The following is a 26933-nucleotide window of genomic DNA, read 5'->3' as shown; positions in this document are numbered from 1 at the left end:
ATCAATTTTATTTATTTTTTCAAAGAACCAACTTTTCATTTTGTCAATTTTTAAAATTTTTTTGTTTGTTTCAATTTCATTGATCTCAGCTCTGATTTTAATTATTTCTTATCTTCTACTGCTTTTGGTGTTGATTTGTTCTTCTTTTTTTAGGGCTTTGAGATGTAATGTTAAGTCATTTATTTGTTGACTTTTTCTTCTTTTTTAAAGAATAAACTTCCTGAAATGAACTTTCCTCTTAGAACTGCTTTCATAGTGTTCCAGAGATTTCAATATGTTGTATCTGTGTTCTCATTCACCTCTAAATTTTTTTAATCTGCTCCTTGATGTCTTCTGCAACCCATTGTTCATTCAGTAGCATATTATTTAGTCTCCAGGTGTTGGAGTAGCTTTAATTTCTTATTTTTTCATGGACTTCTAATTTTTTTCCCATTATGATATGATAGAATACAGAGAGATTACAGGATAGTATCTCTCTTTTTTTTATATTTGCTAAGAGTTGCTTTGTGGCATAATATAGTCTTTTGTAGAGAAGGATCCATGCGCTGTGAGAAGAAAGTATATTCTCTTATTTAATTATGAAATATTCTATATATGAGAGTTAAGTCTACGTTATTGATTGTATTATTAAATTCTATAATTTATTTATTCAGCTTTTGTTTGGAAGATCTATCTTGTGATGAAAGAGATGTGTTAAAGTCACTCAAAATTATTGTGTTGCATTGTGTTTGACACTTCAACTTGAGAAGAGTTTGTTTGATGAATGTAGATGCTCCAGTGTTTGGGGCATATATATTTATAATTTTTAAGTCTTGCTGGTGTATGGTTCCCTTGAGCAGTTTATCATGTCCTTCTTTATCCTTTTTGATTGATTTTAGCTTGATGTCTACGTTATTTGATATGAGGATGGAATTCCCTGCTGGCTTCCACAGTCAATGTGAGTGATATAATTTTTCTCAAACCTTCACCTTCAGTCTGAGGATGTCTTTTCCTATGAGATGAGTTGCATGGAGGCAATATATTATTGGGTCTTTTTAAATTTAATCTGCTAGTATATGTCTATTGATTGGTGATTTTAGGCCATTAACATTCAGGGTTATTATTGAGACATGATTTGTATTCCCAGCCATTTTTGTTTATTTTTTGGTATTTAACATGACCTGGTTTCTCCTCTGATTAGATTTTCCTTAAGTGTAATACCTCCCTCTGTTGATTTCCATCATTTTTTTTCATTTTCTCTTCTTGGAATATTTTGATGAGGATGTTCTGTAGTGCAGGCTTTCTAGTTGTAAATTCTTTTAGCTTTTGTTTATCCTGGATGGTTTTTATTTCCTCATCACATCTAAAGCTTAATTTTCCTGGATATAAGATTCTTGGTTGGCATCCATTTTCTTTCAGAGCTTGGTATATGTTGTTCCATCATCTTTTGGCTTTGAGGGTCTGGGTTGAAAAATCTGCTGAAATACAAATTGATCTCCCTCTATATGTGATCTGATTCCTCTCCCTTGCAACTTTTAAGATTCTGTTCTTACTCTGTATTCGAGAAATTTTCATAATGTGCCTTGGCATACATCTGTTGTAATTTTGTACCTTTAGTGTCCTGTAAGCCTCTTGTATTTGGTTTTCCAAATTGTCTTCATGCTTGAGAAATTTGCTGATATTATCTCATTGGAGAGATTGTGCATTCCTTTGGATTGAAACTCTGTGCCTTCCTCTATGCCAGTAACTCTTAGATTTGGTCTTTTGATGATGTCCCATAATTCTTGGATGTTCTGTTCATGGTTTCTTACTATCTTCACTGTGTGATCAACTTTATTTTCTAGATTATATACTTTGTCTTCATTATTTAATTTTTCTTTCTTCCAAGTGATCTAGTCTGTTGGTTATGATTTATATTGAGTTTTTATTTGATTTATTGTATCCTTTTTCTCAAGGATTTCTGACTGTTTTCAGTTTCTATCTCTTCAAGTAATCTTTTGCTACCTATATTTTCTCTCTTATCTCTTTGTTGGAGTGAAAAAATTTTGCCAGTATTTGCTCACTTAGGTCATTCTATAATTCACAGATCATTTTAATTATGAACCCTCTGAACTCATTCTCTGTCATTTCATCAATTTTGCTGTCCATAGGTTCTGTTATAGTAGTATCCTGGTTTGTTTGGGGCACTTTCCTCCCTTGTTTTTTATGTTGTCTATGTGTCTTCCTTTCTTGCATCGTGGATCTGAGATATTACAGTTTCTACCCTACATTTTTGTAGTACCTGTGCAGATTGTCAGTACCTCATCTTGATGTTGGGCTTCCACACCCTGCTGGTGTCCCTCAATATATGCTACTGCATCTAAAGGTGGTGGCAGCAACTTGAGATAATCATCGAGGAGCCCCAAGATGGAAGCAATGTCTTACAGAGATGGGGATGAAAGGGTGCGCCCCACACTCTCTTTGGGATGCCTGCTTTTAGTTGCAGCTGATTCTAGGCCCTGTCTGTTTTCAAAAAGTTAGAGGATACCGTGTGGGGAAGGCTATGGAGATGACTACAGTGTCCCAAGATGGAAGTTGGTTAGGTTTAGGCTCCCAGGTATGTGGTAGGGCAAACTCGAACCTATTCTGGATCTGGGTTCTGTGTAAGTTGTCATTGGTGGATCTGGGCCAGGCCTGGGCTCCTGCAGTAGTCTGCTGGTCTGAAGAGGCGGTCCTGTGCCAGAGGTTGGGCTCCAGTGGGTGTCTGTGGATTGAGGGGTGAAGCCAGGCCTACTGTGAGCCTGGATTCCATGCAGCCAGTGTGGGTGTATCTGGGCCGCCTAGCTTGACTTCCCATGGTAGTCTATTCTTTCTTTGGCATACTGAAGTTTTTCTTGTAGAATTCTTTCACCTCTTTCATTCAGTTGATTCCCAAGTTGTTGTTGTTGTTGTTGTTGTTTTTTGAGGCTATTGTAAATGGGGGTGGTTTTCCTAGTTTTGCTTTCTGAAGATTTGTCACTGATGTACAGAAATAGAAATGTCTTTTATTTATGGTGTTGATTTTATATCCAGCTACTTTTCTGAATTCATTTATTAGTACTAGAAGATTTATGGTGAAATGTTTTGGGTCTTCTAGGTATAGAATCATGTCATCTGCAAATAGTGATCATTTGAGTACTTTTTTTCCTATGTGTATCCCTTTAATTTCTTTCATCTAATTGCTATGGCTAGTTTCAAGAACTATGTTAATAAAAGTAGTGAAAGAGGGCATCCCTGTCTTGTTCCAGTTATTAGAGGAAATGCTTTCAGTTTTTCTCCATTTAGAATGATGTTGGCCTGGGGCTTAGCATAGATAGTCTTTACAATGTTGGGGTATGTTCCTGATATCCCTAGTTTTTCTAGCGTTTTGAACATGAAGAGGTGCATTTTGTCAAATGCTTTCTCTTTGTCTATTGAGATGATCCTATGATTCTTATCACTAGTTTTTCTAGTTTTCTTTATCCCTAGTTTTTCTCGATTCTTATCCCTAGATTTTTTTTTAAAGTATATTGATGTGATGAATTTCATTTATTGATTTCTGTATGTTGAACCAACCTTGCATCCCTGGGATAAACCCTAATTGATCATGGTGCACTATCTTTTTTATATGTTTTTGTATTCAATTTGCCAGAATTTTATTGAGAATTTTTTGCATCTATATTCATTAGTGATATTTGTCTGAAGTTTTTTTTTTCTTTGGTATTTTTTTTTCTGGTTTTGTAATCAGGGTAATATTGACCTCATAGAATGTGTTTGGAAGTGTTCCCTTTCTTATATATTTCATGAAATAGTTTGAGAAGCATTGGTGTTAGTTCTTCTTTAAATGTATTTTAGAACTCAGCTGGGCATCCCTCCAATACTGGGCTTTTCTTAGTTGGTAGGCTACTGATGGCGTCCTCTATTTCCTTGAAATTGATCTTTTTAAATTTTGTATGGTGGGATTAAGTAGAGGAGCATCTATGATGCCCACTAGGCAGAGCTCAGGAGGCAGCTGAACATTTCTCATATGAACTGCTATGGGAACTTCCTTAACAATTTACCAAAGAACAGCTATATAAATAAGTTAGTTAAAAAGAGAGGTGACACTATTTCACACAGTGTCACCTATTAATTTTTTGGAAAAACAAGTTTTAACCAACAACACATAATCAAAACTTCCAGTCTCCCAAATATATTAGAAATTACACTAATCACAGCAAAATAGACAATCAAATTTCATTTAATTGGAGCCAGAGCTCTTTACATATTTGAACTCCACTTGTTTTCACATTTTCTTGCTATACAAATGTTTCTCTTTCTGAGGCATAGCTACATTGGCAAAATCTGCAAGAAAAAGCTTTTCAATGTACAATTTCAAGGTATAAATATGAACATCCTCATTCACTTAAGCCTCCAGTCAGGATTTTTTAATAATGGGCTGGTAAAAAATTCTTAAGTTCTAAACAGCTGGTGCTGGTGCAAGGAGGTGATTTCACTGATCCTTAGGATGCAAGTGTGTCTGGTGGCTGTTGTGGTGGTCGTCACATCAACCTATATGCATTATGAAATCACAGAGAACCACATTCGCAGAGTTGTAGGGGACTGTGTGGGAAATCTTGTTCTCAGCATTTTGATACAAATTCTTCTAAAGATGATTCATATTTGTTTCGGGTCCATTTTGTGCTACTTAATAACCCATGAGTAGTCCTTACTTTTCTATTTGTAAATTGCTTGAGATTTAAAAGATAAATCACATGTCTCTATCCTAAAGAAACTTGAAAATCAAATAAAGAAATAAGAAGCTGAAACTAAGAGAAAATTTAAAATTGAAAGAAAAAGCTGATCTATATAGTCAGTAGGTATTTTGTTTTCACTTTTTATTTTTGTAAAATAAGATAAAAGATAAATCAAAAGTTTCCAATTCAAGTTAGGTGAAATCAAAAAAGAGAAAAAGTAGATTATATAGCAAATACTTCTCTGACACCTGCAATTTCTAAAACCATTGAGAACATTTTATCAAAATTAATTGAATTTTATTAAAATTCCTAATAAATTATATAATTTACATTAAATAATTTGATATATACTAAAATTTATTTAAATTAATTTTACTAAACTAATTTAAATAACATTCATTAAAATTTTTAAATTTATTCATTAAATTCATAAATTAATAAAATGAAATTTATAAATAAAATTAATAAAATAGATTAATGAAGTTAATTCATATTAAATTATGATTTATTTAAAATAATTTAATTTACGTTAAATTTTATTTGAATTAATTTTAATAAAAATGTTCTCAAAGGTTTTAGAAATTACAAGTGTCAGAGAAACATTTGCTATATAATCTGCTTTTTCACTTCTTTGATATCAACTGACTTAAGCTAGAAACTTTGGTTTATTTTTTATCTTAATTTACAAAAATGAAAATTTTTAACTATGCTTTTGTTAACTTTTTAATCTTTCAAAACTATGTATTATTTTGTCTCTCTTCCCCACTTTCTGTTTTTGATCAAATGTTTTTTAAAATGTGTTTATAAGAATTACTGTAGGGCCAAGAAAAGTATGTAAAGAGTCCAGACATTTAATGATACATTCTTAAAATTAAAAAGGATGTGTGTAATTATATTTTTGATTTCACTGACAAAAGTCATCTTCCTTCTGGACATATTTAGCATCTAGAAAAGGGAATGAACATCAATTGACTTTTTTATAGAATGAAGACAAGTAAAAGGGATAGGTGTCATAGCATTTGGACTAAAAGAATCTTAGAATTTATCCATAAACTTCATGTTCAGGCCCTCCCACTGTAATTTTGTTTAAGTAGGTAACAGTATATTTTTTTACTAAAGAATTCACAACTTTGTTACATCATATTTTTTTACATATAGCCCAAATTCTGAGGTATATACCTTTTTTTTTTGTATAGGTTGGATTTTTCTTCTTTTCTGTTATATAAATGAATCATTTTTATCTTAATTAATATAATTAAATTTAACAAATATAATCATAAAAAAGGATGGAGCTATAGTTATTATTGCTGTTGATTACCTGATAGCACAGGAACAAAATTTTATATAAAACAAATTCTACAGCAAACAAACACAAATAAAATTTTAATAAGTGCTACAGCAAAAAAACATCAAAAAGGGGAAGGGGGAGTCAAAATACCTAGTAGCTCTATATAACAACTTTTTACTTTTTCTTTTTCCCTGCAAATACACGACTTGTTTTCAAAAAGTCCACTTTGTAAAAAGTTCAGTGTTTATGGCTTCTTTAAAGTGCTAAATCATGTCTGGCTTGAGAATCACCTATTGCTTTAAAAGGTCCTTTAGTACAACCCTGGCGCTATTGTCGGGAGACACTGGCAATGGTGTAAAGGTGGGCATGAAGTCTGCGAAGGGATTCAAAAGGAGATTCCCAGGTCCACTAGGTCCAAGTCCAGCTAGGCTAATCAGTGTCACAGCCACAGAACTTGGTACCAAGAATAGATTCACAGCTGCTCTTTTACCAGCTCTGAATTCTGCTGCATCTTTCAAACTTCTTGGTACATTCTCACCTTCCTTTCTCCTTCCTCTGGAGTCTAGACATTTCATGGCATGAGCAGAAAGTTTTGGTGGTGGAACACATGAAGGAGATTCTGTTTCCAGAAATTTAACAAAAAGTTCTGAAAAAGAACTATTAAACAGACATTGCTCATTCTGTCTCAAAGATGTGTTGGGGACATTTTTTAATCCTCTTCCAAGCCAACCCATCATCCACTTAGTAACACTACCATCATCTCCATTCAACAACTGCTCCATTTCCTCCTTTTTAATGTCCAGGATGCTCCCCATTAACTGTCACACTTCATGATGCTTACTTTTCAGTGTATGGAAAAACCCATCGAACAGGTTTCTCATTAGGGCTTTGTCCACTTTTCTTTCTGTGCCATTTTCCGAGTTCATCAATTTCTTTTGTGCATCATTCAACATTTCTTGTTGGAGCTCATTTTGCTTTTTAAGTCCTTCAATCTGTTCTTCCTTTAGATGTAACAGTTGTGAAAGTCTGGTTGCTGAATCCAACACACCATTGGCTTCATCCAAATGTTTCTGTAATAATAATACCTCTCTTTCTAGGTTTTCTGCCTTTTCCTTCCATTTGGTTATATGTTGTCTTTCCTTTTCTAATTCAGTTGAATACATAGTTTTTACTCTTGTTGGAAACGCTCTAGAACCATGTGCAGGTGAGTTAATGACTATGCATACTGCTTTCCTTGTTCCTGGTAGAGGGAAAGCTGGAGTGCATTGCATTCTCATCTCTGTCTTGGGAGAGTAAACACACCCGTTTCTGCACGGACTCTACTATCTGCACACTGGCTTGATGCTTTGAATTAGAAGAGAAAAGTAGCTTTTTCTCAAATAGTGTGACTTTTCTCTCTCAGGTTCCTCTCTTCTCTGCAGCCCAAATTTCCTGGGTGTAAGAATCTTCTGATTCTAAAAGATGGCTCCTCAGTCTTTGTACCTCCTGATTTAAGTGTAATTCTTTGTCACATAAGTGTTGAACCTCTTGCTGGAGGGTACTCTTTTCCATCTGTTTGTTCTTTAGGGACAAGGTGAGTTGGTCTGTCTCCTGATGACATAGAATGGCCTTCTCCTGCATGGATTTAACTGCATTTAAAAGCTGTTTTAATTCCTCATCCTTGCCCTGTTCGTTTTCTTGTTAAAGTTTCTCAAAGGCAAGAGCTTTCTCCTTCATCAACTGGTACTACAACTCTTGTTCTCGCAGCATCACAGAGAACTTCAAGTTCGTGTCTTGTAATGCTTGGTACTCCATTTCTTTTTCTTTGGATGTTTCTATTATTTTTACATTTTCCCCTTTGAGAAATGTCCACTTCTAAAATTAATATTCTCTCCTTGAGGTTTGTTATTGCTTGCCTCAACAACTCATTTTTATTCACTTTGTTAGTGAACTTTGCATTTGAAGAAAGTATCTGATCACTTTTGGCTTGGATTAAGAGGTCTTTTTCTTTCAGTAAATTTTGTAACAGATCTTGCTTTTCCTTGAGCTGTTTAATTTCGGAATCAGTTTGTTTATGTTCTTTCTTTTCTTCTCTCTTGGAGGTGGCAGCAGTTACATCAGACAATCTGTGGATATTCTCCTGGAGCTCCTTAATGGTGGCCCTCTTTTTCTTGCAGTGATTTTCTCAGCTCTTCGACCTCTGCTGACTGGGAGTGATGAGGTAGACGAGAGCTGGGGTGTAATCATATCAAGTTTTCCTAAAAAGAGATCTTTGCTGCTGCAAAGTTGCCCTAGGCACTGTTGTACCTGGGCTAATTTGTGCCCAAAATGTTTGATTTCCTTGAGCTCATAACAGTGGATGAGGCCAGTGTAGTCTGCTTCTAATTTAGAACTATTATCACTGTCAACCAAAACATTGGCTTCAGGTTGAAGAAGGTCTTCCTCATGTCGGGCTGACTCATGAGGCAGATTTTGGATGGTTTTCATTATCTGTTGTTTCGATTCCTCCATTTTTTTTCACTTGCTGTTTTAATTCATCGAGTTCTTGTAGGAGCTCCTCGAACTGATGACTATTAACACCTGGAACCTCATGTCCAGTGCCAGAGGTTCGTAAAACTTCCAAAAAGTCTGAGATTTCTGACTTAGTGCGCCTATTTCAATGTCTTCTTCTCTAATGATACAAGATAAATTCTCCAGAGTTTCTCTAAACATATCTTGATCACTATTTTCAAATTTGGTGGACATTTTTTTAATTTTCTTCTTTAAGTTGGATGAGGGCTGCTGCTTTGGCAGCAACTATATCCTTCATTTTCTGATGTTCTGCTTGCAGTTGGGTATTTTCTTTTGTCTTCTCATTCAAAACAGCTAATATTTGTTTTCTTTCCATAGTGAATGTCTGCAGTTGCTGCTGAAGGGAAATGACATCCTGGGTAGGAACCTGAATAAATTTTAGCCTGAAGAGCTTGTATCTCCATGTCTTTCTGCTGGATAACTTGAGTGAGTTTACCAACTTCATCTTTGGACAGCTGATCAATCTGTTTGGTTAAAGATATATTCTTTTCATTTAGAAATTGAGTGTCAAGTTCTTATTCTTGGATTCCTTTCACTAATTTTTCAGTTTCATAGTTATACAGGTCGTGTTTTCACTTCCATTTTCTATAGGAAGGTTTTTAACTTTTGTTTTTTGAAAAATATCAGAATTGTCTGAGTGTTGTGCATGTCTTCCTGCAACTGGGCTTTTATTGTTCAATGGTTTTCTGCAAATTCTTAATTTCCTCATCTTTCTGCTCCATTAGAGAAGGCTGCAATTGACTACATTCCAGTTTCAAGTTTTCACAGTTTAATTATTTGTCACTTTTCCACACTGAGCTGTTCTCTCTCTTCAAGGCGTCTCTGTCATTTTCTGCCAAAGATAATTTTTTTATTTATGTTTTTTTATTTGATCCTCAAGTTCTTCCATCTTTGTTGCAGACTCTACGTTTTAAGTTTGTAGAACCTGATTAGTTTTTTCCATCTCACATATTTTAGACTCATCAGTTACTGTAACTCCTGAGTCACCTGAATGTACAGATTTTCAATTTTTTCTTGTCATTTAATTCCTCTTGATACTTGCATCTTATCTCTGCCAGTTTCTGTTGATGTGCATTCTACAAAACTGACATTTCCTCTTGATGATTATCAAGGTCTTGACTTTGGTTTTCTTCAAGTACCTTAATAGCATTTTGTAGTTTGCAGATTTCACTTTGATCAGAATTATGTGTTCCCTTTGCCTGAGCTATACATATCCCTCTAATGGACAACTTGAGATTCAAGTCTTGAAACTTCAATTGACAGTCTGTTGATTTCTTGTTGTGATGAAATGATATCACCGAGGTCCATGTCATCATCAGGAAAAGGTGAACAAAGATGACTGATCCCATAAACATATAAAGACCATTCAGTGGTTGCTGGTATACCACCAGCTCCTTAATGTACTGACTGCAGTGTGGACAACTCATCTTGTAGTGCAAACTGTCTTGCTTTCAGGAAACTGAAAGCAGTTGGGGAAAGTGAGGGAAGCCAAGCTGCCCCCAACCTGACCCAAGGAGTGGCCCAAGCCAGACCCTAGTCCTCCAAACCAGGAAGACATCGCAGCAATTTCAGAGAGCCACCTCCGTCTGTATCCACCTCCACTTTGAACCTCCTAGAGTGCTTTGGTGTCAATTATGACCCAAGCACTCAGAATTCCGCAAAGGGTGGGGCTCGTGCCAAGTGTTGTGTTTCGCCTGGAAACGCAGGGGCCTGGCATGGGCTTGCACCAGGGACTTGCCCCCAGTGGCCCAGTCACTCCATGGGGCCTTGGCTCCTTCCCTCCACTTTCCTCCCTTGGGCTTGAGTGACTTCTTCCCCAGTGTTGGGGACTTGCTCCAGCTCACAGACTGCTGTAATTTTCTTTTACTAGATATACAATGTTTTCTTTTATAAACTAAAGAATTCACAACTTTGCTACATCATATTTTGTTTGCATATAGCCCAAATTCTGAGGTATATATCTTTTTCATATGGGTTGGATCTTTCTTCTTTTCTATTATAAATGAATTATTTTCATCTTAATATAATTAAATTTAACACATATAATCATAAAAAAGAGGTTGGAGCAATAGTTTTTATTGCTATTGATTACCTGATAGCATTGACACAAAATTTTATATAAAAAGAATGCTACAGCAAACAAACAAAAATAATTTTTTTTAACTGCTACAGCAAAAACACACACACCAAAAAAACGGGGAGGGGGGAGGGGGAGTCAAAATACCTGTAGCTCTATATACCAATTTTTTTCTTTTTCTTTTGCCCAGCAAATACACGACTTCTTTTCAAAAAGGCCACTTTTTTTTTTTGAAAAAGTAAAAAGTGATTATGGCTTCTTTAAAGTGCTAAATCATCTCTGGCTTGAGAATCACCTATTGCTTTAAAAGGTCCTTTAGTACAACCCTGGCGCTATTGTCGGGAGACACTGGCAATGGTGTAAAGGTGGGCATGAAGTCTGCGAAGGGATTCAAAAGGAGATTCCCAGGTCCACCAGGTCCAAGTCCAGCTAGGCTAATCAGTGTCACAGCCGCAAAATGTGTAACAAGAATGGATTCACAGCTGCTCTTTTACCAGCTCTGAATTCTGCTGCATCTTTCAAACTTCTTGGTACATTCTCACCTTCCTTTCTCCTTCCTCTGGAATCTAGACATTTCATGGCATGAGCAGAAAGTTTTGAAAAAGAACTATTAAACAGACATTGCTCATTCTGTCTCAAAGATGTGTTGGGGACATTTTTTAATCCTCTTCCAAGCCAACCCATCATCCACTTAGTAACACTACCATCATCTCCATTCAACAACTGCTCCATTTCCTCCTTTTAAATGTCCAGGATGCTCCCCATTAACTGTCACACTTCATGATGCTTACTTTTCAGTGTATGGAAAAACCCATCGAACAGGTTTCTCATTAGGGCTTTGTCCACTTTTCTTTCTGTGCCATTTTCCGAGTTCATCAATTTCTTTTGTGCATCATTCAACATTTCTTGTTGGAGCTCATTTTGCTTTTTAAGTCCTTCAATCTGTTCTTCCTTTAGATGTAACAGTTGTGAAAGTCTGGTTGCTGAATCCAACACACCATTGGCTTCATCCAAATGTTTCTGTAATAATAATACCTCTCTTTCTAGGTTTTCTGCCTTTTCCTTCCATTTGGTTATATGTTGTCTTTCCTTTTCTAATTCAGCTGAATACATAAGTTTTTTTTTCTTGTTGGAAACGCTCTAGAACCATGTGCAGGTGAGTTAATGACTATGCATACTGCTTTCCTTGTTCCTGGTAGAGGGAAAGCTGGAGTGCATTGCATTCTCATCTCTGTCTTGGGAGAGTAAACACACCCGTTTCTGCACGGACTCTACTATCTGCACACTGGCTTGATGCTTTGAATTAGAAGAGAAAAGTAGCTTTTTCTCAAATAGTGTGACTTTTCTCTCTCAGGTTCCTCTCTTCTCTGCAGCCCAAATTTCCTGGGTGTAAGAATCTTCTGATTCTAAAAGATGGCTCCTCAGTCTTTGTACCTCCTGATTTAAGTGTAATTCTTTGTCACATAAGTGTTGAACCTCTTGCTGGAGGGTACTCTTTTCCATCTGTTTGTTCTTTAGGGACAAGGTGAGTTGGTCTGTCTCCTGATGACATAGAATGGCCTTCTCCTGCATGGATTCAACTGCATTTAAAAGCTGATTTAATTCCCCAGCCTTGCGCTGTTCCTTTTCTTGTAACAGTTTTTCAAAGGCAAGAGCTTTCTCCTTTATCACCTGGTACTCCAGCTCTTGTTCTCACAGCATCACAGAGAACTTCAAGTTTATGTCTTGTAATGCTTGGTACTCCATTTCTTTTTCTTTGGATGTTTCTATTATTTTTACATTTTTCCCTTTTAGTTGAGAAATTTCCAGTTCTAAAATTAATATTCTCTCCTTGAGGTTTGTTATTGCTTGCCTCAACAACTCATTTTCAATCACTTTGTTAGTGAACTTTGCATTTGAAGAAAGTATCTGATCACTTTTGGCTTGGATTAAGAGGTCTTTTTCTTTCAGTAAATTTTGTAACAGATCTTGTTTTTCCTTGAGCTGTTTAATTTCGGAATCAGTTTGTTCATGTTCTTTCTTTTCTTTCTTGGAGGTGGTAGCAGTTACATCAGACAACCTGTGGTTATTCTCCTGGAGCTCCTTAATGGTGGCCCTCTTTTTCTTGCAGTGATTTTCTCAGCTCTTTGACCTCTGCTGACTGGGAGTAAGTGATGAGGTAGACGAGAGCTGGGGTGTAATCATATCAAGTTTTCCTAAAAAGAGATCCTTGCTGCTGCAAAGTTGCCCTAGGCACTGTTGTACCTGGGCTAATTTGTGCCCAAAATGTTTGATTTCCTTGAGCTCATAACAGTGGATGAGGCCAGTGTAGTCTGCCTCTAATTTAGAACTATTACCACTGTCAACCAAAACTTGGGCTTTAAGTTGAAGAAGGTCTTCCTAGTGTTGGGCTGACTTCATGATACAGATTTTGGAGGTTTGTTATTACCCCTAGTTTCCATTCCTCCATTTTTTTCACTTGCTGTTTTAATTCATCACATTGTTGTAGGAGCTCCTCAAACTGAGGACCTCATGTCCAGTGCCAGAGGTTCGTAAAACTTCCAATAAAGTCTGCAATTTCTGACTTAGTGCATCTATTTCAATGTCTTTTTCTCTAATGATATGAGATAAATTCTGCAGAGTTTCTCTAAACATATCTTGATCACTTTTTTTATGTTCTGCTCCTGCCACCTGGGCACTGGCTGCCATTTCACCCCTACCTCATTTTTAAATGATAATAAACTTGAAACTTTCCCACTAAGATCATGAACAGTCAAGGGTATCCTCTCCTGTTACTCCTTTTTAATATCTTACTGAGTTCCTAGACTATGTCGTAAGTTAAGAAAATGAAATGATAGTTTAAGACCAATAGGAGATTGGGAAAAAAGATAACCTTACTGGTAAGGTGTCTTCTACTTAGGGAACATCTTATAATTTTTACCTTATTCTATGTTGGTAATTAATATCTTTACAGCAAAAGTCAGGTTACATCCAACTACTTCAGGTGTCAAATCAGCTTTGACACCTTTCTACCATATTGAGCTCACATATCTTGACACATTAGGTCGGTATCAAAACTGATTTATTTTAATATATATTTTTTGGTTGTAAATGGACAGACCTTTATTTTATTTTTATGTGTTGATGAGGATATAGCTCAGGTTGTCATGCATGCCAGGCGAGTGCTCTGCCAATGAGCCCCAGCCCCAACCCAAACTGATTTTTTTTAATTGGTTGAGAGTGTATCTCAGTGGTAGAGCACTTGCCTACCAGGTATGCAGTCCTCAGTTCAATCCCTCCAACATCAAACAAGATGATTGTTTTTTGTTGTTTTAGAAAGAAGAATTTCATAAAGATATTATCATAAATATAGATTGTAAATAAACTATGAAATGTATTGGACACTATTAATCTAAACCATACTGAAGGAAAAATGTGAATGCAGGTCCCCAAATCAAGTTTTTACCAATTACCAGGGAAAGGGCTTATTACTACTACTGGGCTGGGGAGGATGATATTGAAGATAGGAAACTCCTTTTCCACATGTATGCCTTGTAAACCTAATGTACTTTTTTGATTTGTTTAATGAGATGTTCTTGCTACAAGACTAGACTTGACTTATTTATTAAGATTAGGACTTATATGACCTAGACTTATTTATGAGACTGGGACTTCTAGCTTTTTTCTTATAAATAGTCCTAATCTTGGGGCTGGTGATGTGGCTCAAGCGGTATCGCGCTCGCCTGGCATGCGTGCGGCCCGGGTTCGATCCTCAGCACCACATACAAACAAAGATGTTATGTCCGCCAAGAACTAAAAAATAAATATTAAAAAAAATTCTCTCTCTCTCTCTCTCTCTCTCCCCTCTCTCACTCTCTCTTTAAATAAATAAATAAATAAATAGTCCTAATCTTATTTATTTACTTATTTACTTGAAGCATAGCTTTTAAGCTATAATTTTAAAAGCAGGTTTATACAGGAAATGTTGCTTTCCTCCTATTTTTTTTTTTTTGAAATATCAGGCTGTCTGCTTTACCTGCTAACTTGTGGAGTGCTGATGCTCTCTGCTCTGTCCTATGCATTCTGTGGTTACAGGCAGCATGTAGTGTGTGCTCTGGCATGGAGTGGCATGCCACTGCCCTGGCATATAGAGCTGGTCCTTCCAGAGTTGAAACCTAGTGCAGCAAGGATTTTTTGTTTTGTTTTGTTTTTCCCAAACATATCATTTCTTGCTGGGGATAGGGCCTTTCCTGGCCCCCCTGGGGGAGTATGTGAAGCCTGGACAGGGGAGCCTGGATCTACTCGGCTGCTCGAGTGAGTCAGGCCATGGATTTCTTCATACTGCAGCTTCATGACAGCATCTATTTGAATAACATTCTGTACTGCAGCTTCATGACAGCATCTATTGGAATAACATTCTGTGGAGTTTGAAAGTAAGATATGATTATTAGTAACAAAGGAATTAAAGGAACAAGATGGGAGGTAAAGAACCTGTTAGCCAGAGGACAGTGTACCAGCAGAAGTCCCTCCCAGTGACCTCCTTTCCAACAGTCATCAGGAGGAATTGCCTTGGTTTCTTCTCTCCGTGGGTCTGGAGGGAAGCAAACTCTCCATGGGAGATAATGTGTCTGGCTCTGGTGCTCAACCCTGAGTTCCTGATCTCTGCTTCCCTCAGGAGCTCTGTCTTTTTCTGATTTTTATTGCAACAATGGAAGACCACAGACTGGCTAATTTACAAAGAGAGGAGGGCTTTTTTAGCTTATTTTTTATTAGTTCCAATCAGTTATATAAAAGCAGAAAGCTTTTCAATTCACTGTACACAAATGGAGCACAACTTTATGTTTTTCCAGTTGTACATTATGTAGAATCATACCACATGTGCAGTTATGTACCTAGGCTAGTGATGTCCATCTCATTCCAATAACTTTCCTCCTCCCATCTCCCCTCCCCTTCTCTCCCTACCCTTGGCTCAATCAAAGTTCCTCCATTCTCAACAGCCCCCAATTATAGATCAGCACCCACTTATCAGAATATCAGTCCCTTGGTTTTTGGGTTTGGCTTAATTTGCTCAGCATGATATTCTCCAACTCCATTCATTTACCTGCAATTGCCATAATTTTATTCTCTTTTAATGCTGAGTAATATTGCATTGTGTATATATACCATTGTTTCTTTATCCATTCATCTATTGAAAGGCATCTAGTTTCATTCCACAGTTTAGTTATTGTGAATTGAGCTGCTATAAATATTAATGTGGCTGTGTTTCTACAGTATGCTGATTTTAAGTCCTTTGGGTATAGACCAAGTAGTGGGATATCTGGGTCAAATGGTGGCTCCATTCCAAGTTTTCCAAGGAATCTCCATACTGCTTTCCAGATTGGCTGCACCAATTTGCAGTCCCACCAGCAGTGTATGAGTGTGCCTTTCCCCCACATCCTTGCCAACACTTATTGTTGTTTGTATTCTTGATAGCTGCCATTCTGACTGGAGTGAGATGAAATCTTAGAGTAGGTTTGATTTGCATTTCTCGAATTGCTAGAGCTGTTGAACATTTTTCCATATATTTGTTGATTGAATGTATATCCTATTTTGAGAAGTGTCTGTTTAGTTCCTTGGCTCGTTTATTGATTGGGTTTTTTTTTTTTTGGTGTTAATATTTTTGAATGCTTTATGTATCCTAGAGATTAGTGCTCCATCTGATGTGCTTGTGGTAAAGATTTGCTCCCATTCTGCAGGATCTCTCTTTACCTCACTGATTGTTTCTTTTGTTGAGAAGAAGCTTTTGAGGTTGAATCCATCCCATTTGTTGATACATGGTTTTAATTCTTGTGCTGTAAGAGTCTTATTAAGGAAGTTGGTGCCTAATCCTACATGATGGAGATTTGGGCCTACTTTTCCTTCCATAAGGAACAAGGTTTATGGCTTAATTCCCAGGTCCTTGATAAACTTTTGAGTTGAGCTTTGTGCATAGTGAGAGAGAGAGGTTTAATTTCATTTAGTTACATTTGGATTTCCAGTTTTCACGGCATTATTTGTTGAAGAGGCTATGTTTTCTCCATTGCAGGTTGTTGGCGCCTTTGTCTAATATAAGACAACTGTAATTATCTGCATTAGTCTCTGTGTCCTCTATTCTGTACCATTGGTCTACAGTTCTAACTTGGTGCCAATACCATGCTGTTTTTGTTACCATTGCTCTGTAGTATAGTTTAAGGTCTGGAACAGTAATGCCACCTGCTTCACTTGTCTTGCTAAGGATTTCTTTGGTTATTCTGGGTCTCTTATTTTTCCAGATGAATTTCATCATTGCTTTTTCTATATCTATGAGGTATGTCACTCAGATTTTGATTGGGATTGCACTGAATCTGTATAGTGCTTTTGGTAGTATGGTTATTTTGACAATATTAATTCTGCCTATCCAAGAACAAGGGAGATTTTCCCATCTTCTAAGGTCTTCTTTCTTTAGCATGCTGTGGTTTTCATTGTAGAGGTCTTTCACCACTGTTGTTCAGTTGATTCCCACATATTTTATTTTTTTGAGGCTATTGTAAATGGGGTGGTTTTCCTAGTTTCTCTTTCTGAGGATTTGTCACTGATGTACAAAAATGCCTTTGATTTATGGGTGTTGATTTTATATCCAGCTGCTTTGCTGAATTCATTTATTAGTTCTAGATTTCTGGTGGAATTTTTTGGATCTTCTAGGTATAGACTCTTATCATCTGTGAAGAGTGATAATTTGGGCTCTTCTTTTCCTGTTTGGATTCCTTTAATTTCTTTCATCTGTCTGATTGCTCTGGATAGAGTTTCAGGAACTATGTTAAATAGAAGAGGTGAAAGAAGAGATTCCTGTCTCATTCCAGGTCTTACAGGAAATGCTTTCAACCTGTCTCTATTTAGAATGGTGTTGGCCTGGGCCTTAGCATAGATAGTCTTTCCAATGTTGAAGTATGTTCCTGATATCCCTAGTTTTCGTAGTGTTTTGAACATGAAGTGATGCATTTTTTTAAAATGCTTTCTCTGCATCTATTGAGATGACCATATGGTTCTTATCTTTAAGTCTACTGATGTGATGAACTACATTTATTGGTTTCCATATGTTGAACCAACCTTGCATCCCTGGGATGAACCCTATTTGATCATGGTGCACTATCTTTTTGTATTTGATTTGCCAGAATTTTATTGAGAATTTTTCCATCTATATTCATTAGAGATATTGGTCTGAAGTTTTCTTTCTTTGATGTGTCTTTGTCTGGTTTTGGAATCATTTGAAATCAGAGCTGAAATCAATGAAATTGAAACAAAGAAACAATTGAAAAAATTTGTCAAACAAAAGTTGATTCATTATAAAAAAATAAATAAAATTATTAAACATTGGCCATGCTAATGAAGAGAAGGAGATAAAAAAACTCAAAATACTATTTCATCTGTGATGAAAAGGAAATATTATGACGGATAGAAAGAAATACAGAAGATAATTAGAAATTATTTTGAAAATTTGTACTCCAATAAAATAAAAAAAATTGAAGGCATTGACAAATTTCTAGAGGAATATCATATGCCCAAACTAAATCAGAATGAGATACACAATTTGAACAAATCAATTCCAAGTAAGGAAATAGAAGACACCATCAGAAGCCTTCCAAACAAGAAAATCCCAGGACTGGATGGTTACACAACTGAGTTCTCCCTGAGTTTTTACACAACTGGTCATTGTATTTCCTGTTCTCTAAAAATTTCATTTGTCTGGTCATTTGTTCAATTTCCAACTCACATGTACATTCAAATAGATTTAACTAAAATAATAACTGGTAAGCAATGAAAAATGTTAAGTAACTTAAATAATTCTAAATCACTTGGAGGTGGTTTGATTTGGGGGGAGAAAGAAGGGATCTGGTTATCAATAGAAATATATTATTATTTAAGTTCAATAATAAACTTTTTAGGACTTTCTCTAGTTTTAAATGATTTAAACCCATTTCTTTCCTGGGATATGGTTTCTTTTTAGATACACAGGTTATTCCTGACTTACAATGATTTAAGATTTTTCAACTCTAAAGTGAAGCAAAGGCAGAGTGCATACTTCTACTGAGAAGCTGTATCCAGAGCTGTGGCTCCCAGTCAGCCCAAGATCTCAAGGGGAAAATGCTGATATTCTACAGTGTCCTGTAAGTTGCTAAGCTACAGTGTTTGGTACTTTAGATGTATCAAATGTATTTCAACTTTCAGAGCTAAAAGTTTATGATGGGTTTAGCAGGGTGTGATCTTATTGTTAATCTAGAAAATATGTGTAAGTGTATATCTTTATTTTAGGAAAGTCTTTTTTAAAAAACATTTTAGTTGTAAATGGACACAATGCCTTTATTTATTTATTTATGTGGTTCTAAGGATCAAACCCAGTGCTCCACACAAGCGAGACAAGCACTCTACCACTGAGCCACAACCCCAGTCCCAGGAAAATCTTAAAAATTTTTCTTTAAGTACATTCTTTTTCCTGGTAAACTTTTTGTTGGGTAAACACTAATTACACCCTTTTGACTGATTTCTATGCCTATTTTATTCCTAAAATCAATTTTAACTATTGGTTAAATATACTAATTTTTTAAATTTTGGGGTACTGGAGATTGAACTTAGGGGCACTGAGACATATCCCTTGTTCTGTTTTGTATTTTATTTAGAGACAAGTTCTTACTGGGTTGCTTAGCATCTCATGTTGCTGAGGCTGGCTTTGAACTCACGATCTTTCTGCCTCAGCCTCCTGAGCCACTGGGATCATAGGAGTGCACCACCACACCTAGGGGTTAAACTTATTTATATTGAATTTTTAAACCTTTATCCATACCCTTTGCTTTCTTTCCTGTGAACCTATCACTCTTGTTTTTCTTCTTTGTGTATAGTTTTCTCCATTTCTTTTCTCACATCTTTCATTTTATTCTTTTCATTTCATCTTTGAGCTCTTTAATCTTGGTTTTGCATTCCTTTTTCTAAAAGGCATTTTTTTTCACTAAGTTATTTTTCATGACAAAACATCTTGATTTTCAGTAAAGTAGAAGAAGAGGAATGGTGGGGGGCGGGGAGGAAGAGAGGGTAGGGGAGGGCACTGGGTACTGAAATGGAGTAAATTTCATGCATGTATGATTATGTTAAAATGAACCCAACTATTATGTCTAACTATAATGAACTAATAAGGAAGGAAGGAAGGAAGGAAGGAAGACAGAAAAGATCATCTTGGTTACAATTTTTACCCATCTGCAGCAATGTTTTTAAAGTTACGATCTTCCTCTTTTTCTCATTTGGTCATTTTTATTTCTTACTTTTTCCTGTAGCTGTTTGCATAGATCCAGGAATGATCTTTTTTTTTTTTTTAGTTGTAGATGGACACAATACCTTTATTTTTATTTATTCATTTTATGTGGTGTTGAGAATTGAACCCAGTGTCTCACACAATGGTAGGCAAGCACTCTGCCACTGAGCCGCCACTCCAGCCCCGGAATGATCCACTTTTATTGTTACTACTCATGTCTACATTGGAGAGCTCATCTTCCCAAGGAGCTATTACATGGGACCAGGGAATAGTTGGGGTAATGAGCTGATTTCAGGTACTTCTGTTCTCCTTTGTTCAGGGAGCATTCACTGCCACTCAGACATGGAAAATGAATGCCTTGGGCTGACAGAGCATCTCTCTGGGTCTCAGGGAATTTGCCACTGGAATGTCTGTACCACTGGAGCTAAGGATATACCTTTCTTTTTCACATTGTAACCCAGCACATGAAGTGTACACCTGTGCTGATTTTTCTTTTGTTGAAGTAGTACAGCTCCAGGTCTGTGAGCCACCAGTTTTGTTCCTCCTCTAAGCTGCCACATCAACAGACAACATCTCACAAAGGATGGTTTCCCACATACTCTCTCTTTGGTTCTCTCTCTCCCTAGATCTGTGTGGTCTTAAGTTCAGGAATATCCTTTTAAATCCATTTTGCTTTATAAAATTTTATTCCAAAAGAGGGTCTTTAGTTGGAACCTTCAAAAATACTAATTTGGAGATTTTAGTCCTGTCTTTGAAGTGGTGGTTCTTTCTCCCACTAGTTTAATTTTGAGTGTACTTGGCAGTTATTCATAAGAATGATGGTCATATTCTGGTTCATAGATATTTCTTAGTTTCTTTGTGGGGGGGTGGATGGAACTTTTTCTTTTTTTCAGTCTCTTTGAGTTGATTCCAGTTGTAATAAAAAAATGATAGGGTAGATGGATACTAATGCCATCATTTTAAATTGGAAGTCTTGCCATACATTTTAAATTGTTAGGCAGTTTCATAGTTCTGACCAAAGTATATTTTATGTTGGTATTACCTTTAGAGAATATTCATGCAAATCAACCTTGTTATTTGCAACTATTTCAGAACAATTTTAGAACTTTAGAACCTTTGCTCAAAGAAAACTGACAAAAATAATTTTGCAAAATCTTACCTCAGTGGCTTGGTAGCCTGAAACACCCACTAAAGGACTCTCTTCTGCTCTTGCTTCCACTGTGCTCCTGTGTTGTTTTTCTGGAAGAGAGAGTTCTAGGCTTTCAGACAACCCATCAATCTTCATCAGAAGTTCATCTAACAGACTTGCAAATTCATCCCAGTAATAATTCTGAAGGGAAAAAAGTTAAGTATATGCATTCAAGAATATAATTGTTCTTATTTTCTGAAGCATTTAAAGGTACCAACTTTGAGGGATTGTGCTATGTTAGAAAATGCACTGAACAATGGGGTCACAGGACCTTGAAACTAGACCTGTCTCTTCATGTCTCTATGTCTCTGTCTCTTCATTAGTATTGTGCATATGCTGATATTTGCATCAATGCTTTGGTTAATGATGTCTGCATAAAGAATAATTGCTGTAATCAGTAGGGAAGTGGGGAAGCACAGGACAGAGTAGAGTCCTTTGCAAATCTACAGTATCATGTTTACATATGACAAGCTTCAGAATTGCACCAAGTAATACATAAATATAACCCATGGAAGACAGTTGAATATTTACTGTGCAAATAAATACCTGTTTGGCTTTGTTGGCACTCATGTCTGGGGTGACTACACCCAACTGTCCCTAGGGTTCCAAGTTTTAGGTAAGAGTTTTTGTCTGGTAACACATACCAAAAGCGAATGACTAACAAAAGGAGACAGAATATAGTGTATGTGTGTTATGTTTTATCTATGAGGTGCCCCCAAAAGCTCATGTGTAAGACAGTGCAAAAAGGTTTAGAGGGGAAATAATTAGATGATGAGAGTTGTTACCCATTGATGAGGATTAACTGGGTGGTAACTGTAGGCAGGTAGGGTTGGCTGGGTCACAAGAGGTGTGGCTTGGGGTTTATATTTTGTCCCTCCTGAAGAGAGCTCTCTCTCTGTTTCTGATTGCCATGCCCTGAGCTGTCTTCCTCCCCTACACCATTCTTCCATCATGTTCTGCCTCATCTTGAACCCGGAGCAATGGAGTCAGCTATCTGTGGACTCAGACCTCTGAAACTGTGGTCCAAATAAAGTTTTCCTCCTCTAATTGTTCTTGCCAGGTCTTGTGGTCACAGCAACAAAAATGCTGAATAAAACAATTTGTGTCCTGGGGCAGAAACTCCATCTTTCTAACCATACAGGGTCATTATAAGGATTTAGTGAGTTAATGTAGAGAATGTGCTTGGTAAATTGCAAAGTGCTTTAGAATCTCAAGGGAGAATTCTAAGAGCTCCATTATGGCTGAGACCTAAATTTGACACTTCACACTGATATCTGGCAAAGAATCATGATCACACTTTGATAACAAAGCAAAATTCTGCAGTGAAATCACCAATTTAAGTGTGCTACTAGGTTCCCACAGCTTACATGATCTGCAACCACCTGAGCTTCTTCCGGCTTTGGCATTTCCAGACCCAGAAAAGTGAGGGCCTTCACCCATGTGTAAGCAGTGATGTCTTTAAATCTCACAAGAGATTTACTGTGAGAAGATTTTCTTTTTTGGAAATAAGTCACCAGGGAACCTCTCAGCTGGAGAAGAGAATAAAATGGAAAAATTCTTTGTTAGCACAAGCACACTTTGTTAATTTGATAAACAATGAAATAGAGATTATGTCCCATGATGCCAGTCTATCAATTTTTATTAACTGCTAAGTAAAAAGAAAAAATTAAGAAAATGTATTTCATGAATTAAATTAAATGGCAGCAATATGAACTTGGCAATGGAAATTAACAGTTGGAGCTAATATTATTTATATGATATGTGTTTTCATGTCTACATCTCAGCTTCAATGTTCTGTGCGAGCCACTGTGACCTCTGGAAGCCCTACATGGGAGCATCTGCCTGTGCCTGGGATATTGAAAGAACCCAGAAACTCGGCAGGCTGCTGTGTCCTCATGTATGTTATCTAAATGATTCTGTGTCTTATGGATTCCTAGGTTGTTTATTTCCTTAGTTCACGTTGATACCTGTTAGCTCAAAATTCTGATGGCACCAAATAATTTTTTATACCTTCAGGTTTCTTAAAAATAACCCAAAGTAGCAAAATTTAAGCCACTTAAAGACTGTTTTTGTGTATCCTGTGAAACCTCACAGGTAAGCTGTTCTCCATTGACAAAAGAAGCTGTGGTGATAAGACTCCAACCCTGAGTCTTCAACAGGAACACCTGTAGCCACTGCATCCCTGGCCCACCCCTTATGATGTGAACACTGTGGCCTAGAGTGGCCCTTGGGAAGGAGCTGGGCAGAGCAGATGAGAACTGAGCAGTGGGGTGGTCACATAAAATACAGGGCCAGTTACATTTTAATTTCCTGTAAGTAACAAATAATTTTTAAAATAAATGTATCTGAATTATTGTAGGGGACATACTGATATGAAACAATTTCATTGTTACTGAAATTGAAGTAACCAGATGTTCTGTATTTTTATTTGCTAACTCTGTCAGTCCTACATGAGGGCTGTATGGTTAGAGCACGAAACAATCTCCTCCTCTGTCAAAGGGGTTTATGCTGAGTGACATGTCTAGATTTGCCAGTTGCTGATCAGTGGGTGAGCACGAAACAGTCTCATTCCACAACTGGCCTCCATCCCAGAGAAGTGTAATGTGAAGCTTGTATGATTAGAGTGAAACTTCGTTAGGATGGAAAGATTGAAATAACAAGGCAACAGATACTCCTTTAACAACTTGAGGTCAAGTTCAGAGTGAGAAGAGATGTGATGATTCAGGGCAGGGTGAGGGTCCTGGAAGGCTTCCTGGAGGAGGTATCCTCCTGGGGTGGGTGTTGGGTTGCTGGAATGTTCTAGGCAAAGACAGAATCAAATTAACTGCATTGGACCCATTCCCATAATATGGGCCTTGGGATCCATTCCCATGAGATCTGGTCTGTAAAGCCTGGAAGTTTCTGTCCACATGGACAAAGAGTATTTCATCCCAACAGCAGATGGAACTTTGACAGTCTTTGATTTCAAGGTGTGGGACAGGTTTACATACCATTCCAAAACACCACATGGCTGTCAACAGAAAGAGGGCCCCACGGTAAGGAGCCATGTCTTCCTGGTCAGACTCAGAAAGGCTGTGGAATGAATCTTTTTGGCTTCTTAGTGGAAAATGAAATAGCAGCCTGGGGAAGGAATCTGCGAAGGTGACCGATGTCAGTGTCCAGGTGAAGACCAGAAACCAGTGCAGGTGGGAGTGGGTGGCCAGCAGTAGGGCCCCCATCAGCTGCAGAGAGAAAAGCCTGAGACAATGACCTTGGCAGCACTTCTTGGGATAGGAGACTCCTCTGGGGGGGGGGGTTTAAATACTTTTAAATAGTGAAAATCTTGGAGAAGCAGTTTGTGGAGTGAGGCTCTTGCCCATCCTGGTTTAAGACCAATTCCTGAAAGGCAAGTTTCCATCCCTTCTGTTCTGCCCAGGAGTCTCTGTTCTCATTTGCACCCTCACCCTCCAATACTAAGAAGCTCTGCAAGGTGCTCCCCTCTATCCCAATTGCTCTTCCTACCTGGTGCCACTGTTCTCTCTCAGTTGATACCCTTCTGTCTGCCTTTGACATTGGCGGCCTGTCCCCTTCCCCCACCCATGCTGGAATCCCCCCCCCCAACTCCTACTCCAACAGGAGGCCACATGGGGGCACTTCTCTTCTTTATGTCCCCAGAATCCAGCCAGGACTCAGTAAAATAGGCCAATTAAGAAGCAATAGAAAAGTCAATTCTGAGTGAATTTGGTTCCAGTTAAGCTCACTGTCTGGGCTATACTAGACAGAGATCTTAGTCTGGGGCCTCAGGGACTGCATCTATATCATGGTTTATTTCTTACTCCATCCACTCTATCCACCTCTGGTACTGACAAGCATGTTTTCAGCCTGGATGAAAGATCACCAGCTAGTCATCTGTCACAGGTCTGTGTAAGTGGACCATGGCCTGGCCACTGGGGGCCTCCCAAGCTGCAGCCACAGCCTTGTCCTGTACTTGTGCAGGAACCATTGACTCCACCTGTCATTCTGGCCCTGCACCCAAACTCCCCTGCTCCTACCCAGGAACTAAGTGTAGTATTATTTACTTTGCATGTAGAATCACACAAACTTAGTGGAACTCAGAAGGAAGAGAGTGCAATCTGTGAGTTCAATCTGTGAGTTCAGAAAATTAAGCTAGTGGTCTACCTGGACTTCTTAGGTTCCAGTGCATTCATACTTTGTCCTACAATAAATAGACATCTGTTTATATTCTTTTTTTTTCTCTCCATAGAAGAATTTTTGCTCAGTGGTGTTAATAATGACCAGCTGAGTTTCTGGATAAATTCCACATATAAGGATAGAGATTATCCTCCCAGGTAAATAGCATTTATATATTTCCTAGAGGTGGAGGTTGGGTTATTGGTTTGTGGTCACAATGGTGAGCTAGGAAGGGAGCAGATAAGATGGAAAGCAGTTCTTTCTGACTCTAAGGTCTGCTCTCTTGGCCTTGCTTTTCTGAGTCTGTCCCTCTATGCACATGACCAGCAGAGTTTGGGGATCATGTTCCCTGAAGCAGGAGACCTATGCTTGATTCCTTGTGTGTTTCTTGAGTTCTGGACCTGAGAGCCAGAGCCTCTTCACTCAGGTCTCCTGGCAAGACTCTACCTCAGCCTGACTTATTCTGTGCAGGTTAGGGAACCCACATTATACTAGAGCCAGTATGGCTGGAGCAACCAGATTAGAATTACCAGCACCCACGAACTTCATCAGGGCTACAGATTGCACTCTGGACCTGCTGATCTTGGACTGTACCCTCTAATCTAGACTTTAGGTCCACCCTGGATGAAGATCTAATATCTCCTGGGGTTAAGCCAAGCTTTCCTGAGAACTCATACAGAGAGGTAACTACTATCTGTATGCTTTTGTTTTCTTTCTATTGTGTTCCACTGATGTTGTATGAATACACTAGTGAATTAAATAATATGAAAATAATTTCTGGCATATTAGTAGAGAATTCCTTAGGTGTAGGGTTAGGGTGACAAATGGATGCCAGGGTGAGGTTGGAGGTCTTCCCAGAAGCAGAGCATGGTTGTAGTAACTAAGTTCCTAGGAGTTACGGCTCCAAGGTAAGCCTCATCCTTTTTCTTAGCCCTTTGCTACCTTCCTAAGAAAAACTGCTAGGTCTGCCCATAGCTTATTGTGATTTTTAAATGAGTTAACATACAAGAGGCACCGCTGACCACACTGGACACTTAGAAAACTCAGTAAGTGATAATAATTACTTACAATAGTAGTACAAATAATATGCTATAGGAAAGTATAATACATAGCAAGTGTTTAATAAATCATGGTTATTGTTATGACCATAATTTATGATATAACTACTGCTTTCAGTTATCTAAATCCACACTGTAATGGATTAGAGGACTGGAATTTAGGGTGGTGAATCATCTTGAGAGAGGTTTGTTTTTCCCTAACCAATGACGGTATGCCAACGTATGGCTGAGCTGAGAAATCCCTGGGTAAAGAGGAACAATTCTTACCACTGGTGCAAAGATTCTGGAGAGAGAGGAACGTATCATGGAAGGGAAGGACACTGTGGAGTTTAGGGAGCCAAGAAGGTAAATGCCTTTCAATATCCATAGGAATGAGAGGATCCCCTGGAGCCATCGTGTCCGCTGCAACAGAAAAACATAGCAGGTCAGTGTGTCATGCCAATCATAGGACAGTGCAGAGGCACGCACACACCTGTGGGTCATGCATGAAGGGTCCCTTCATCTGATGGAGCTATACAGACCATGAATCTTCCAGGAATATGAATGTCAATGTCTGCAGAGGAGAATGAGCCAGAACCAGGAGGAAGTTCAAATTAGAACATTTTCAGGAAG

General features: G+C 37.7%; 1 protein-coding gene and 1 pseudogene across 6 annotated transcripts in view; both read right to left on the bottom strand.

The window, feature by feature from the left end:
- Positions 1 to 26933, bottom strand: part of LOC101961207 (polycystin-1-like protein 1) — a 109785-nt gene that overhangs the window by 10443 nt on the left and 72409 nt on the right. For 4 of the 6 annotated variants that reach the window (XM_078039763.1, XM_078039767.1, XM_078039764.1 and 1 more), the window contains 4 exons: positions 26589 to 26723; positions 24084 to 24314; positions 22461 to 22622; positions 21064 to 21234 (listed from right to left, as the gene is read on the bottom strand). In XM_078039763.1, the coding sequence (XP_077895889.1) occupies positions 21064 to 21234; positions 22461 to 22622; positions 24084 to 24314; positions 26589 to 26723 (699 nt within the window). Of the gene's footprint in view, positions 1 to 11489; positions 17881 to 21063; positions 21235 to 22460; positions 22623 to 24083; positions 24331 to 26588; positions 26724 to 26933 lie in introns of those variants that run through there. The other 2 variants (XM_078039768.1, XR_013435030.1) reach the window with 2 other exon arrangements.
- LOC110597565 (thyroid receptor-interacting protein 11 pseudogene) lies at positions 6067 to 9272 on the bottom strand (annotated as a pseudogene).

This window comes from Ictidomys tridecemlineatus, chromosome 2 (assembly GCF_052094955.1).
Source record: "Ictidomys tridecemlineatus isolate mIctTri1 chromosome 2, mIctTri1.hap1, whole genome shotgun sequence".
Lineage (NCBI taxonomy): Eukaryota > Metazoa > Chordata > Mammalia > Rodentia > Sciuridae > Ictidomys > Ictidomys tridecemlineatus.
Note: the sequence above shows the minus strand (reverse complement) of the source record. Positions and strands in the feature narration are given on the sequence as shown.